The following is a 17,189-nucleotide window of genomic DNA, read 5'->3' as shown; positions in this document are numbered from 1 at the left end:
TGTGTGCCTGAAACAGAATACTCCCCAGGCAATAAAATTCAAAATATCACCATCTACAATGTCTATCTACAAACCACAATCACAATCCTGGCCTGACTAGATAGACTGGCCACAACCTCACCTTGCTATCTATGTTGGTGACTTCAACTCTCATCACACCATGTGGAGGTATTCCTCTAACAACCAAGATGGTGATAATCTGGTTAACTAGATGGATACATCTAACCTATATTTGATCTATAATGCCAAGCAAGAAGGCACCTTCCTCTCAGCTAGATGGAACAGAACCTACACCCCAGATCTGTGCACAGTATCTAAAGATACTGAAGACCACCCTCTGCCAACAACCAGAACCTTCCTCAACAGATTCCCTAACAGCCAGCACTGTCCTACACTAATAGAGACAGACACATCAATCCCAATCATCACTAGCACTGCAATTACTAGATGGTACTTTCAGATTTAACTGGAACGTATTTGAAAAGCAAGTTGAGCAAATCATTACAGCAATACCACCCACCCCTAATAGCTACCCCAGATTTGTTAAACTAATCAAAACTGCAGCCAAAGTCTCTATTCCCAGAAGCGCATCAATCCCAATGCTACAGAAAACAGTACATCCCATATTGGAGCAAAGAAAGCAAGGAACTTTTAGCCAAATATAAAGAAACTGAAGATCCAACTGCTGCTAAGGAGCTCATAGCAACATTCAACAAAAATAGAAAGGATAGATGGATCTCAACCATCCACGAACTTGACTTTGCCAACAAGACTGTCCAGAAAAGCTAGTCACTTTTAAGAAAATTAGGTGGGACAGAACCAACAACATACAAACCACAGTGATACCTCCAGCCCAAATGGCTAATCTTCTACTGAAAACCCCAAGATACATCTCAGCTCTACCAGGAAAATAACCATGCAATCTACTATCAGAAAAAACCTGAAGATGCCCGAGAGCTTCCTGAACTTGTACACCCAGTATCTTTGGGAGAGGTACAGGAAGTCTCAAAACTCACAGAATGTCAAGGCTGCAGGAGTAGATGGTCTCTTCCCTGAGTTTCTCAAACATCTCAGCCAATGAGATCAAACATGGCTGGCTGCCCTGTTCTCAAAAATTATAACTGGAGAACTACCAAAACTATGGCAGTAAGCCAAAATAATTGCTGCATCCAAACCAGGGAAAGATCCAAATAATGTCAAGAATCTACAACCTATCTCCCTGCTTTGCTCCACCTTTAAGCTCTTTGAAAGAATTCTACTTAAAAGAATTTCACCATTCATCGAAAGAGCACTCCCGATTGAACTGGCTTCAAGCAAGGAAGAAGCTGCTGTGACCAGGTCCTGGCCCTGACAACACAGATTAAAAGAGGCTTCCAGAAGAAACTTAAATCCGGAGTCACTTTCATTGACCTAACATCAACTTATGACACAGTCTGTATCAGGAACCACCTCCTAAAACTAGACAATATTATATTATAAGGTGCAAAAAAAAAAAAAAAAAAAAAAAAAAAACTTTCCAGCTTTTCAAATCAATTCTTTCCAACAGAAAGATCCATATTGGTGGAAAAAAAGAGCAGGCCCAGAATCCTCCACAAGTGTCCACAGGGCTTTGTGTTAATCCCTATACTCTTTAAAATCTACATGTCTGAAATACCACATACCAGCCCAAGCAAATACATGTACGCCAATGACCTAGCGATCCTACACCAGTCTACCTCCTTTGCCAAACAACCCTGAACACAGACATAAACATCCTGAAAGATTACTTCAAGCAGTGGCAAGTGAAGCCAAATCCAACAAAAACTGTATCCACAGCATTCCACTTGAACAATGCAGAGGCAAATTGACACCTCAACCTCTCTTTGTGCAGCAAGATGGTAGATCATGAACCTCATGCAAAATACCTTAGTGTGAGCCTGGACTATAAAAGGCACATCACCAACCTATCCAACAAAATTAAAATGAGAAATAATATCATTTCAAGGCTTGCTAGAACAACCTGGGGTTGTGTGGAAGAAGTCCTAAGGTCATCTGCACTAGCCCTCGCATTCTCTGCAGCTGAATACTGTGCCCCCATCTGGGAAAGAAGTGTGCACACTAACATCATAGATACCCAGCTAAACTCTATCATGCATGTAGTGGGAAATAAGTGGGATACTGAGAAGCACCCCTCTCCCTTGGCTGCCTTTCCTATCCAACATTGCTCCACCAAATATACAGAGAAGACAAGCCTCGATTAAAGAATTCAATAAAGTAATGAGAAACCCATTCTTGCCCCTGCACCAGACTCTCAAAAATCCAACTAGTCTTCACCTAAAATCAAGAAATACTTTCTGGTCCATAGACGAACTCTCTTCAGCTGCCTTACCATCAACATCTGACATGTGGAGAGAACACTGGTCCAACAATCTCCCAACAAAAGGCTTTCTGGTTGAAGATCCCTGTGCTCTGCAGCCTGGTTGTCCTTCCTATGAAGATTTGGTCATCTGTCAACAGAATCAGAACTAACCAGGGTAGATGTGGCTACGTACTGCACAAATGAAAACTGTCAGACCACCCTTATTTGTGACTGTTCCCCCATAGCTCATATGATCACTCATATTATGAATGACTACTTAAGGTGCCAATTTCATGGTAACCACCAAGACATCTACAATGTGATGAAGCCCTGGATTGGCTTTTTGGGCTAGACATTAACCTATGGCTGCATCATATTATTTTCACCATAAGAATAAATAAATATCATCCCATCCTCATTCAGTAGTTATTTTTTCTTGTTCGTTCTTTCTTTTACTTGCAACATAACAACAATGATTTTGGGTTGTCTTTGGCTTGCAGAAGCAGTTTTTTTTTGTTTTTTTTTCATACTTGCACTTAGTTTTCCATACAATACTTATAACTCTTCTTCCCTGCATCTTATAATTCTCATAAATGATGGTATCCTTGCACATGATACACCTTCTTATGATATTCTTCTCAGTTGGTTATAATTTCCTACATTATAATTCAGCATACAATCTTTTTTTGAATGGAAACATCCATATACTTAGCCACTTCCCAGGTCAGCGCAGCATGGTCACCAACTGGAGGTGGAAGTCAGGTCATTAACTGAAACTTCCTCTGACACTATAATTAGGTTGAACACTCTTTAACCTTGAGTTCATTCTATCAAATGTTGCTTAAGGAAGTTGTCTCAAAACAACTCAATAAATTCAGCTTCATTGTTCTCATAAAATTTTACCACTGCACAATCAATGTTTACATAAAGTCGCTCATGAGGATTAATCATTTAGCACCCCTAAGGCTGGTTTGGCATTGCATTTCATCATCACAAGCAACTGAGTTACTAGGTCTGTAACAACACCCTACCAAGTATTTGACCTTGTTAGACTTCACCTCAAACCAGATAGCTTCAAGGTCACTGCTAAGTGGAAAATTGTTACTAACATTGCAATCATAGCTTTCAACCCTCATTAGACTCAAATCATTCAATACCATTAGCATCACACCTCCTACTGTCTTCTCTTTTCCTTCCTTCCTGAAAATACTGTACCCATTACACTCAATACTAGTTAGTATTTCCACCTCTGAGATTTAGGTCTTACTAATGCAACACTCTGCAAAAGGCATTCACCTGGACAACAAAGCTCAACCCCTTTGTTTCTGATGACCTAACTGGATAACTCGGATCCCAGTTCATATCTAATGCTTCACTCATTGACTTATTGAGTGCATGGACATCCATGCCTCTCCTTAATAAGTTCAAACTGGAAGAACACACAATAATTCTTTCACCATAGTTATGTTTATCTCCATATAACTATATGTTATCTCCACGATTAACCATTTTCATAACATTAACGTAGTTTGTATATCTTAGTTACTTTTACACATCCCATCATCATCTAGCTTCCCGACTCTCCCTATCAGGTCTTATTCCAATAAATGATTTCTCCAGACTTCTGATACCAAATGCATTCAAATACAGGCCATCCCTTTTATATAAATCAATCATCATCAAATTCCTGATATGTACCCTCAAGGGGATGTACAGTATATGATAGTACTACATGAAATATTTCCATCATTACTAACTTCTTATCTACAATTTTCCTCCAAATCAATCTGTTATCTGTCAAGACTCCAACATTATCAGATCTTATATTTCTATCTTCTAAGGCACTTTTTACTGTATCAATCCATCTATATCTTGGTCTTTTTCCTGCCAACCCAGCAGAGAACACTTGTTTGGCTAATCTTTCCTCTCCCCTGTTTAAATGACCATATCATCTGAGATTAGCTCTGCTAACACATTCCTGGATGTTAACAATGTTAAGTTCTTTCCTAATATCCTCGTTTTTAATATGATATTGCCACTGATGCCATCTGTTCATGCCTCTAATCTGTCTCAGGACTCTCATAGCTGCGGTCTCTAGTCTTTGTTCAAGTGTCTTACTTCTAACCCAGTTCTCAGATCCAAAAGTTAAAATTGGTTTGAACACTGTCTTGTATACAGCTAATTTAGTGTTTTGACTAATTTCTCTCTTATTCCATATAAATTTATTCAGTTGACTTACTACCATACCAGCTTTGTTGATTCATTTGTCTGCTTCCATATTTGATTTACCATCTTTACTAAAAATTGTGCCTAAGATGAAATGTTTTACTTGTTCTATATTATATAAATCAATTATTTTCTCAAACTGACTCTGCACATCCAAACCTTGCAAACATTCCTTCTAAACAGCCTGCACATTAAATCATTCCCTATCATAACTCTTGTTCTTAATTCAGTGCTATCATATGTTGGTAAAAGACTAATGATTTTCACTTTCACTCTTGCTTCTTCCAATAAGCCTTTCATATCCTCTCTCATATTGTATTTATCACCAGATAAATCATTTTTTAGCACCAGAACTATAATCTCTTTTATTTTGTTTATCAATTGCATTTGTTAAATTTATGATTTTAGCACCTGGAAATCTCAAAGATGTAATGGCATGTTTTCAACTATAAAGCACTTTATAATTGGATCACTTCACAATGACAGCCTTTCTTCAAGAACAAAAAAGCTTGACTGGAAATATGAAAAGGAGTAAAATACATGGTTGAGCTATATTGAGCTCAAGAGAAACTCGGCAAATAAAAATAACAGACACAAAAATAAATCATAGGTGTAAATTATATTACTCTAAACAGAAAATCTTAAGTTTAAAATAATAACAATAATACTCACTTGCTCATCATTTCCAACAGAAGCAAAATACTCACCACTGTGTGAAAAGCACACACCATTAACTGGCCCCTTGAAAAGAACACAGACATAATATAAAAACTGCAGATTTCATTTCATAATTGACTCGACAAATGAGTTGAATCAGTTTCAAATGACAATATTAATTAATATAAATGCAATCAAGTAAACAGAGAAGACTACACCAATATACAAAGCCAGACATCTAATACTAATGAAGGAATTCAGTGATGTGTACCCAACAGTTTTCCCCAATAGCAGGCAGTTTCAATAGTAGAAGTACTATGTTAATGTCACTGTGTATTTGCTGTGGTTAATATCCTTTTGCACAAACACTGCTTATAAACAAGTGCTACTAAGATGGGTGATATATATATAGCATCAATCTAACAGATAAGCTTAGGCGTTGATGGTTATTCATGACTTATTTTTCACGGTATTAACAACACCACAAACACTTTTATCAACAAAGATGTTTTATTAACGCTAATATTTCGCTGATTTTCAACTCAGCATCATCAGAGCATGTAAACACGACAGTGAGTGAGTGAAACAATATAATTGCACAAGACAAAAGATCTAAAGTCCTATTTTTGGCACCCTCTAACGGGGTGAAAGAAAAAAAAAAAAAAAAAAAAAAAAAAAAAACAGCAGTTATCCAGGAGTTTTTCTTAGGATAACCGTCTCCCAAATTTTTGGCAAATTAATGCAACCATATTTGTTAAGGTTGGGAGAATTCTTCAAAACCATTGCTGACTCAAAAAATAATCTTTCAGATCTATAACGACTCCTAAATAGCACATTAGTTTTCCTCCATCTAATCCTGTGTGAAGGAGTGTCCAAAGTTAGAGGGTTAGAGGGTGCCAAAAAATAGGACTTTAGATCTTTTGTCTCTTGCAATTATATTGTTTCACTCACTCACTGTCGCGTTTACAAGTATGTTGTGCTCTGATGATGCTGAGTTGAAAATCAGCGAAATATTAGCGTTGATAAAACATCTTTGTTGATAAAAGTGTTTGTGATGTTGTTAATACCGTGAAAAATAAGTCAAGAATATATATAGCATATTGCCTCTCCTAACCAATCTCCCTTCCTCCATACTTTCTGCTGTTATAGCTTGTTTCTAAACAGGATTATATCAAGTAATGCATAAAGGTATAACTTCCCTAGCTGCTAGAAACCCAAATTAGACCAACAGAAGATGGTAAATGACTTCAATTTCCTGATGAAATACCACTTGCTTAGTGGAAGCCTGAAGTGTCTAATTCAAGTTTGATTGCTAGAGCAGTGCCTCCAGTTTATATTCTGTCCATTCCCTCAATAGAAGTTTTGCTCATCAGACCAGCTGCTAGATAATATACAGGGCAAAAAATTATGGCATCCCATTAGAGGCTTCCACTTGTGTACAATCCTACTAATACATACTCTGCCAGATCATGATTAGGAGCGGGGGGATTCTGAATATTGTATATGTTGGTAGGTAAGTGAGGAAATATACATATGATCATGTGTAAACATATTTCTTTGTTTATAAACCCATTTACTCCATAACATCTATCAGTGTTTTCACCATATTGTATCACTAGTTTCTTGAGTATTGTTATTACCAACATTTTCCTCAGGAGAGTAGTCGTGATATGGATTTCAAAAAAAATGTTTCGGGCCTCTTGCTCCTACTGCAGTCTTGGAAATCTCATACGAAGCTATGGCTTTAAGAGAGAAGAAGACAGGAAAGTGGAAATGGATGTTCTGTCCTAAAGGGAAGGAAGTGTTTATGGGAATAGTTCTAATCCTATTAGGATAGAATTATAGAATTCACTGGTTTTTGGGAAGGGTCTCTCTCTCTCTCTCCCACCCCTCCCTCCAATTTTTGGGGGACAGCTTCCCAAATGTGAACTCTGTCCACTCTTTGAGCTAGAAAATAGTGTTTCATTATATATATATATACAGTCATCCCTTGACTTACGTCCGTTCCAGTTATGTCCTTTCGAAGATACGTCCCTGATCCTGTAAGGGAATAAATAACATTTTTGGGTATACTTTCGAACAAGACGCAAGTGGGTCTAAGGTAAAGCATGCACAGTGGCAACAGCGGTTTCATCAGTAACCTACCTCGACAGTCGTCACGTGTCTTCAACAACAGTTCCTCTGTTGATTTTGTGTTTGAGAAATGGGTTGTGTATATGTCATTAAATATTTTGCAATGTTTTGTGCTACATGGCCCCTATACGCACAATCAAAAAACCTAGTGAAGAATCACAGAAAAAGAGGCTAGCAATTGATCTTGAAACAAAGTTGCAAGTTATAAAGCAACATGAAGCTGGTAAGCCAGTCAGTGTGATTGCACATGACTTCAGATGGTCTATTCTACAGTGACGACCATTTTTTAAAATAAGGATAAAATCGTAGATGCTGTGAAAGGTTCTGCTTCCATTAAATCAACAATAATGACGAAGCAACGACAAGGTCCTATCGGTGGTATGGAAAAGCTACTTGCATAATGGATAGAGGACCTGAACCAAAAGCGCATACCCCTTAGCACCGTGGCCATAACCACTAAGGCACCAAGTCTCTTCAACATGCTGAAGGAGAAAGCAGAACCCGATTATGACTATGAATTCAACGCTTCTTCCGGTTGGTTCATGAGAGAGTCAATCAGCGTTACGTTGCACAATGTCAAAAGTATGGGAATCTGCAAGTGCTGAGAAGGTGGCCAAGGAGTTTGTGGAAAAATTATTAGAGGAAAATTATTTGCCACAGCAAATAATTCGGTTATTCTCCTGTTTTATAGCTGCAGTAACACACAGTATAGTTTTATAATAAGATTTAGAAATTTAAAAGAAAATATATGTACTTATTACCGTTAAGTCCCTAACCCCTATAACTCAGTTGATTTAATGTATTGACTTACATCCTGCCAGATGTAATGGAACTCGGACATAAGTCGAGGGATGACTGTGTGTGTATATATATATATATATATATATATATATATATATATATATATATTTTTTAGATTAGAATTTTACTGACTAGAACCACCGAGATAAGATAAAAAGTTTAATTTGAAACAACTAGTTTCGTCGGAATGACGACTTCTTCAGGTGCACATACTATCATAAAAAACTGGAAACTTAGCAAGATAAAAAAACGAACTTCTCATATAAACAAGTTAGGAACAACAACAGTCAAGTTTGAAATGGCATCTGAGTGGCAGGTCTAGCGTGAGGTGTTAGTGAGTGGTGGGAACTATCTCGAGAGTGCCAAAACTGAATTACTGCATTGTGTGAATCAGGTAAGCTATAACTTAAATTACTGTTCATGGGTGAGGGGTCCAGAACTATTTCTTTTGATTCTAAGATGCATCTTTCTAGTTCATCAGGGCATTTATGGATATTTGTAGTAAGATTCCAGTCTGTCTGGTGTTGACGCTCTTCTAAATTAGAGTTGCCAGAGAGAAGGACATGACTGGAGAGGGCGCTTGCATGGGCTTGCATTGTAAGAGATATCACATTGATGCTCTTCAAGTTGTAGTGAGATAGACATTGGTTTGCCCATTGTACGGCTTCCCGCAACTACAGATGATTTTATATACTCCTGGGAATTGAAGTTGATGTTTTGACTTGGGTTGACTCAGGGAAAAACAAAGTTTTGGTAGGGTAGACTTTTCTGCTTTGGTGATTAAATTTCCTAATAAGAGACAATTTATCGATGTGTTGGGTCCAGATGCACGGTGCAAGCTAATATTTTTAACCTCATTTAACCCAAAAGTAGAAAAGGCTGTCTCATATCACCCAAAACAAGTAGCGAACCTACTCAGAATAGAAGCTATTTTTACAATCAACAACAGTTGTCAGCCTCCAGATAATTTATCTCATGCTGAAAGAAAAGCCATCCACCAACTTCATAATAACAATGACATTATTATTTTACCAACAGACAACGGAAATGGAATAGTCGTTCTTAACAGTTCTGATTACTGCACCAAGATCAATGATTTATTAATGTTTAATACTTGCTCTCTTTTGCAAAGTGACCCTACGAGAGAACTTCACAATGGACCAGTAACCTTCTCAAGTCAACCTTGGAACTTCCAAGACACACCAGGTTATCTCTCCTTTCTCTTCATCCCCTGATTTCCTATTTATATGGGCTTCTAAAGATCAACAAAGCAGACACACCTTTAAGATCGATAGTTGAAGGCATTGACTCACCCATTTACAACCTGTCAAAATACCTTGCTTCATCCTTAAATCATCTCGCTGGAAAATCTTCCTCTTATATCAAGAACTCTGTGGATTTTATATCTAATGTAAAAAATTTACAACTCAAGGAGTCGGACAGAATTGTTAGCTTTGATATTCTCTCTCTCTTTACAAATGTTCCTACCAAAGAAGTCCTCAATCTCTTAAAAAACAAACTCTCCAAAAATTTTTTCTCCTTATTAATGCATTGTGTAAACTTTGGCTATTTCTTATTGGAAGGAAAAATCTTTAAACAAACCACAGAACTCATGCAAGCGCCCTCTCCAATCATGTCCTTTTCTCTGCCAACTCTAATTTAGAAGAGCGTCAACACCAGATAGACTGGAATCTTACTACAAATATCAATAAATGCCCTGATGAACTAGAAAGACGCATCTTAGAATCAAAAGAAATAGTTCTGGACCCCTCAGCCGCTTAGCTATGGGCAGCCCTTTGTCTCAAGTGTTTGCCAACATTTTACTCGAAGACTTCGAGATAAAGGCAATTTCTAGCACTACACTAAAACCAAAACTGTGGCTTTGATACATAGATGACATCTTCCTCATCTGGGAATATGGTCCAGAGAACTTACAAACCTTCCTAGGTCATATGAACAATCGCCACCAAAACATCAAATTTACATTGGAACTTGAGGTGAACGATGTCCTCTCCTTTTTTAGATGTAAAGGTTACTAAGATGCCTAATTGTCTCAAATTTTCTATTTTTTGAAAAACAACTCATACAGACAGATACTTACATGACTCCTCTCATCACTTCCCTCTGCAGAAACTCGGAATTATCACCACCCTGGCTCATCGGGCGAGATCTCTAATTTCAGAAGAAGATCTTCAAATCGAACTTAACACGTTCGCTGCCACGCTACTTCGGCATAGTCTGTTCCCATACGCCGAGCAATTTTACTTCTTCAAGGTCAGTACGGTGTTCTCGTTGCCGGCGGTCAACGTCATACGAGTATACTCGTAGTTGGCTTGTGCAGAGCATATACCATCTATGAGAATATACAGTTTTGATGCTAGCTCCACAAGTCAAGCATTTTCACTTCTTCAAGGTCAGTACGGTAATCTTGTTGCCGGCAGTAAGCATCATACAAGTATACTCGTAGCTGGCTTGTGTAGCTGGTTTACCAACTGTGAATATACTCGTAGTTGGCAGCAAACGTGTTAACCATCTCAAAAGTATTATTCTTAAACAACGGCTACTCACCTCAAAGCATTTCTAACTGTCTATACCCACATCTTCAACCTAGGCAAGAAGATAATACGAACCCTATTGCACACATTCAAGTACCATATGTAAGTTCTCTATTGCCCAAATTGGCGAAAATTATGAAGAAATTTAATATTAGAACTACATACTTCACTACCCTACCAAAACTTCGTTCTTCCCTGAGTCAACCCATGCCAAAACATCACCAACTTCAGTTCCCAGGAGTATATAAAATCATCTGTAGTTGCGGGAAGCCGTATTATGGGCAAACCGATAAGTCTATCTCACTACAACTTGAAGAGCATCAACGTGATATCTCTTACAACAGAACCCATGCAAGCGCCCTCTCCAATCATGTCCTTTTCTATGCCAACTCTAATTTAGAAGAGCGTCAACACCAGATAGACTGGAATCTTACACAAATATCAATAAATGCCCTGGTGAACTAGAAAGATGCATCTTAGAATCAAAAGAAACATCTCTGGACCCCATCACACATGAACAGTAATTTAATTTTTTTATAGCTTACCTGATTCATACAATGCAGTAATTCAGTTTTGGCGCTCTCGAGATAGTTCCCACTCACTAACGTCTCACACTAGACCTGCCACACGGACGGCAGTTCAAACTTGGCTGTTGTCGTTCCTAACTTGTTTATGAGAAGTTCATTTTTTTATCTTCAAAGTTTCCAGTTTTTTGTGATAGTACGTACACCTGAAGAAGTCAGCATTCCAATGAATCTAGTTGTTCTAATTAAAGTTTTTATCTTATCTTGGTGGTTCTAGTCAGTAAAATTCTAAAATAAAAATGTTTACAATCGAAGTAAATACCCCTAATAATAAATATATATGTGTATTTTTTTAAATTCTTTTTCATTATTTTTATTTCTTATATATTTTTATATATTTATAATTTTATCAATTTTATGACTGTTTAGGGGTGCCCCTGTTTTTATAATGTCATTGGCTTTTTTTTACTCAGTTTTAGGGCATTTTTTACATTGATAAATATATGAAGAATATAAGAGGAAAAATTCAGACATAAGACAGCCAGCAACATCCTACAAAGGTATGTCCGAATTTTCCCTCTTATATTCTTCATATAATATCAATGTAAAACCTCGGTAATGCCCTAAAACTGAGTAAAAAGCCAATGACATTATAAAAAAAGGGGTACCCCTAAACAAAAATAGGCTAAATAGCTATAAAATTAATACTTACTTAGAAGAGTAACATGGGAATTTTCCAAGAAATAAAACCTTTATAATTTTATTTCATTTTTTATTGTTTTATATTAAATTTGTGCTTTTACGTTAAAGGTAATGGGTTTGAATCCAGGTAATTCAAACCACAATCTAGTACCGATCTCCTCTCCTATGGAACAATGCTCACATAGCTAATCCCAAACAAGTGTCATCTGGCATTATAACATTGCCAAGTGGGATGACTTCTGACTTTAACGATGACCTCTATGAGAATAGTCTAACCATTACCATGGCTGGACTATTGTTTTTGTCCAATCCAAACATATGCACCAAAAGTATCACCAAAATAATCCTTTTTGACATGGAGACACATTCCCCTCACCATTCTGAACTGTCATCCCTTATCTAAGTTTTGGTTCTCCAAAACATGTGTGGAGCAGTACAAGCAAAATATTAAGCCTACCACAACTAGCTTTCATCAAGAACTCCATCTTCCTTTAGGGTTTTTGCCCAAGCCTAAAACAGCTGCAAGAAAATTATCAATGCTTCCAAAACAGACTTTAAAAAAACAAGGAAATTTGAATTGTGTCCAAATAGCAGCAAAACCTTTTGGTTGTAATTTCTGCCCAACATTCCTCCCACCCTGTAACAACAAGATGGCTCTACTGCATCATCACCCACAGAAAAAAAGCCAATCTCCTGCCTTCACACTTTGCCTTCAATGTATGCATAACCGATTGTGGCAAATAACCCCTATCCATTCCAGATACACAATTCTCAATGCCTTCTCTGTCCTTTCACCAGAAAGAGATATCAGAAGAATATTGTCCAAATTTTATTATTATTTCGCCTTCTGTCAAGTTGGCAGACTCATCATGGGAGATTCAGTCAATTGACAATATATTTATCATACTGAATCTTAAAATCCCTAAAACTCCATGCATTAACAACATATTCTGGTAATGCATTGCATTCATTCGCAATTCTTCATGCACAAAATCTACTTCTCTTCACTACACTCTTACATAACTTCTAGAGATGGCCTCTACTTCTCCTCTTGTTTTCTACTCTTTTCATAATCCCCTCTGGATTAATCTGATAAAATCTCCTAACTAACAAACTTATCTATCATATCACCTCTTTTCCTCCACACACTTTACAATCCACATTTCTTTAACCTCTATCCACAGCCAACACTCCAAAGTCCTAATACTGTCTTAGTCACTCATCTCTGTATCCTCTCCAATGTTTCCACATCACAATGAAAATCAAGTGACCAAATCTGAGCACAATAGTTCAAATGTGATCTGACCAGTGCTTTATACAGTGGCACAACCACTTCCTTATCCCTACATGGTAAGGTAATTCTTATCATAATGGCACTACAATGTGCAGTCTTTGCAACAATTGCCATATGCCCTCTAAACCTCAGTCTACTATCAACCATCACTCCCAAATCTCAATTCTCATCCACTTCTTGCAGGATAGTACCATCAATATAGTACATAGCCTTATATTTCTACACTCCAAAATGCAACACCCTGCACTTATTAATAATAAAACTACAACCTCACTCCTTTGGACAAGTCAAAAGTCTATTCAAATCTTCCTGAAGGGAATTAACATCAACGGTACTCCTGATAATTCTCCCAAACTTTTCATCATCAGCAAACATCTAAAGATCACTAGTCAGTCCACATGATCATCATTTACAAACAAGCTAAACAGTGGGGCACCAAGAACAGAACCCTCGGGCATACCACTGGTTACCCTCCTTTTTTGAGACACTGTTCCATCATACACAATTTGCTGGTATCATTCAGAGAGCTAATCACAAATCTACCTAAACCAATATACTATTTATTCCCACCTTCTGCAGCTTGTACACCAACTTATGATGTGGTCACCTGTCGCTTTTTCAAAGTCCAAGAATATCACCGTATATGATTCTCCTTATCTCATTACCTTATCAGCAGGCTGGTTGGCCAAGTTTTTAACATACCCACTCTCCAACCAACAGGTTGCAGGTTCAAATCCTGTTGAAGGCATGGATGTTTGTGATTGTCTTATCTTGTTTATTGCTATAACCTTTGATATGGCACAGTGTGACCTTTGCTATCCTTGTGCCATTAAAACTATAAATCAGCATCACCTTTTCATAAAATGCAAGTAAATTGCTAAAGAAAGACCTATCCTTTACAAACCCATGCTCACCATCATAAAAAATGTTATATCCATCAACCCAATCTTGTATTCTATATACTAACCAATTGCCCCACCAAGTGACCACCAAAAACCAATCTTTTAGTGTCTGAAATCTGATGGTCCTGATGACATTTCTCCAACATAATTTCATGACATACATACCTTCCATTGTCCTGAAGGTTTGTGCCCTAGAATTGACTCTTGTCCTATTTTGCCTACTTATGATCTCTTACTTTAGGAAAAAGAACCGGGACGTCCTCGTAAACGATTCAACGATGACTTCTAAGGCCGGAACAGGCCATGCTAGGCCTAAATCCTTGATACGCATGATGATCTCTTACTTCACTAGTGTCTAACCTTACAATGTGGAAATTAGTCCATAACCCCTCTCTCTCACCTCAATCCTCTCTAAACAGAGAGAATCATCAATACCCAACTTTTATTAGCTGGGCACCTTGAAGGCACCCAACTAATAAAGGTACAGATCTTCTCACACATCACCAATCTATATGCAAATACCATTGAGCAGTTTGTTGAAAGTCAAATGGTTGCACAAAGGCCTATTAATTAACTTCCCATCATTTGGTCTGTCCCATGATGTCTACAGGTTGCTGGATTTCTGATGGGACACACACTATATGTGTGATGGTGGATGGTTCCCAATCCTTTTACTATTCAACTAATGCTAGCATTCCACAAGTTCTGTTCTCTCACCAACCATCTTCTTTTAGTATATCAACAAGACCTACTTCAGTTGACCATCAACCCAATATACAGTTTTGCAATGACAGCACATTGCATCTCTCCCTTTTATTTGATAAACAATTGCACTACACAAATCACTTCAACTTACCTAGCATCAACCTCTCTGGTGTCAATTCTGATCTACCAGCTAACCTTTAATGGGGCTCGAATAAAGCAATCAATTTTGATGCTAGCAAAACCCAGTTCTGTATTATTTCCCACAAAAAAAGAACCTTTTTTTCCTAGTCAGTAATCAATTTATTAATAAATAAATTTACATGTTAAAAAATTGCTTTATTAAAAATATTTCACCCTCACCACGAACAAACACTAATAATAAAAGTTTCGTATCTCACAGAAATAAGGAGCGCAAGCATACGATACACTACCCAAAGAGCAGTGTCAAGCACAAATGAATATCGGCAAGTCTACCTGCAATTGGTGCAATCATTCTCACACTCAAACAAGTGTACTTGTTTCATGTAACCATAATTGAAAAAATATAATTCTTTTCATATTTTCAACAGTGACACCCATCATAATTCAGTCTTGTATCTATAATAAATAAATAATTATATGTTATTTTAACAAAATAAAATAAGACTGCAAAAAATAGTTCACACTTTCGTATCTCACAGAAATAACGCGCACAAGCATACTATACACTGCCCAAAGAGTAATATCAGATTCACTAGTTACGTGCAATGAGAAGCGCAAACAAATATCGGCAAGTCTGGCTGCAATTGGTTGAATGTGATAATATGGACACTAGATCGCAGTGTATTTGTTTCATAATCTAAAGCGTTAATCGAACAATTCCAATTATTAACTATTCAATCAATGTCAAAACATAAGCTGTAACCTTTAACATGTTGTATTGCATTTATATAATGTTGTAAGCATTGTTATTATTTATAAACACAAACAAAATTAAAAATTTTTATTTTTTCCTTGGGGGTACTGCAGTGTCGCAGTGCTTATGTGCGGGCCACCACTGGTGGACATCTTTTTTTTTTTTGCTTCTCCAGATATCTTTCTATAATAGTTCTAATGTTGAAGAGTCCTTCTCTAGTTCCTTTATTTTCCTGAAAATCAGATTGCATTTCATTAATTTCCAATTTGATTTTATGTTTGTTTCTTTCCAGGATGATATATAACATAACTTTTGTTATCTAACTGATCAGACTGATTGTTCTGTACTAATAATTCCTCCACTGTCTACTAAATCCATTGAAACATATGCAGCTACCACTCAACATTCCTTCAAAATACAACTCCAAAACCCACAGAACAGTATCTTTTCCTCCTCCTTCATTCCTGCCTCTGCTGCATTTTGGAACAGTATCTTCCCTATGTGTTTCACAAGGAATACAATATATATAGGCCTTCAAATTAAATGCAAACAAGTTTCTCCCTTCCTACCCACACATGTTACTAACATACTATAAGTTGATCAACCAACCTCTCGTGTGTGGGGTCGACATAAAAATCAGAAAGCCACCTAAATAAATTATCACCAGGGTCTGTCCTATAATCTATTTGGAGGACAACCTGTGAATACCCTAAAAGATGGTGGAGGTTCAATCTCCAGTTTGGTATGCTCTTGAGGGGTATCACTCAGACCACATGTTAGAATGTTGGGAAAACAGAAGTCAGAATCTCTATTCACATACTTCCAATACTTTACCTATTTTTAACTAGTTCTCCAAATACATGATATGTCATCTCTCCTCTTAGCAATACAGAGCATAACTTCGTTCAAGCTTCCTTTGCTTATAACCATCAGTACCGAAAGTGCTCTTCGACTGGAAAAATCAGTGAACCCTTCAAGTCTAGGATATAAAGAAGAGATTTTCAACTGGAAGTTAGTTAGATGATCTCATAAGTAGGCAGCAGGAGTTTTCCCTCGTGGAAACCCCAATTTTTCATTGACAAACTGGCCAGAGGAATATGCAGTTAACAAACAGGATACATTAGCTTCATAGCCTTAGTCACTAAGTCTTAACCCTCCAACCGGCCAGAACATATATATACGTCCAGCTAAATCTGGATACGATTCAATACACCTGTTGAAAGAACATGGATAAGAAGTGCAATTTGGCTGTTCTGTCCTATAGAAGGTGCGATAATCCTTCACGCTGTAGAGAACACTTAAACAGATTATCTCGCGAAGCTGAGCCTCAGTTCTCTATAACAAGGAACACATTTCCTTGTTATAGAGTTATAAATAAATCCTTGCATACTTTCTTCACTTAAATATTGCATTACCTTGGAGAACCAATGTTGAATGTTTTTGTACTAATTTTGTCT

The 17,189-nt window shown here is 37.2% G+C and overlaps 1 protein-coding gene across 1 annotated transcript in view; it reads right to left on the bottom strand.

Moving 5' to 3' along the window:
• Positions 1 to 17,189, bottom strand: part of LOC150106228 (uncharacterized) — a 373,927-nt gene that overhangs the window by 84,112 nt on the left and 272,626 nt on the right. Inside the window, exon 10 of the mRNA XM_090392254.1 lies at positions 5,237 to 5,305. Within this exon, the coding sequence (XP_090248380.1) occupies positions 5,237 to 5,305 (69 nt within the window). The remainder of the gene's footprint in view (positions 1 to 5,236; positions 5,306 to 17,189) is intronic.

This window comes from Typopeltis vanoorti, chromosome 5, assembly GCF_054136105.1.
Source record: "Typopeltis vanoorti isolate ZY-2024b chromosome 5, IOZ_Tvanoo_1.0, whole genome shotgun sequence".
In the NCBI taxonomy this organism is placed as follows: domain Eukaryota; kingdom Metazoa; phylum Arthropoda; class Arachnida; order Uropygi; family Thelyphonidae; genus Typopeltis; species Typopeltis vanoorti.
Note: the sequence above shows the minus strand (reverse complement) of the source record. Positions and strands in the feature narration are given on the sequence as shown.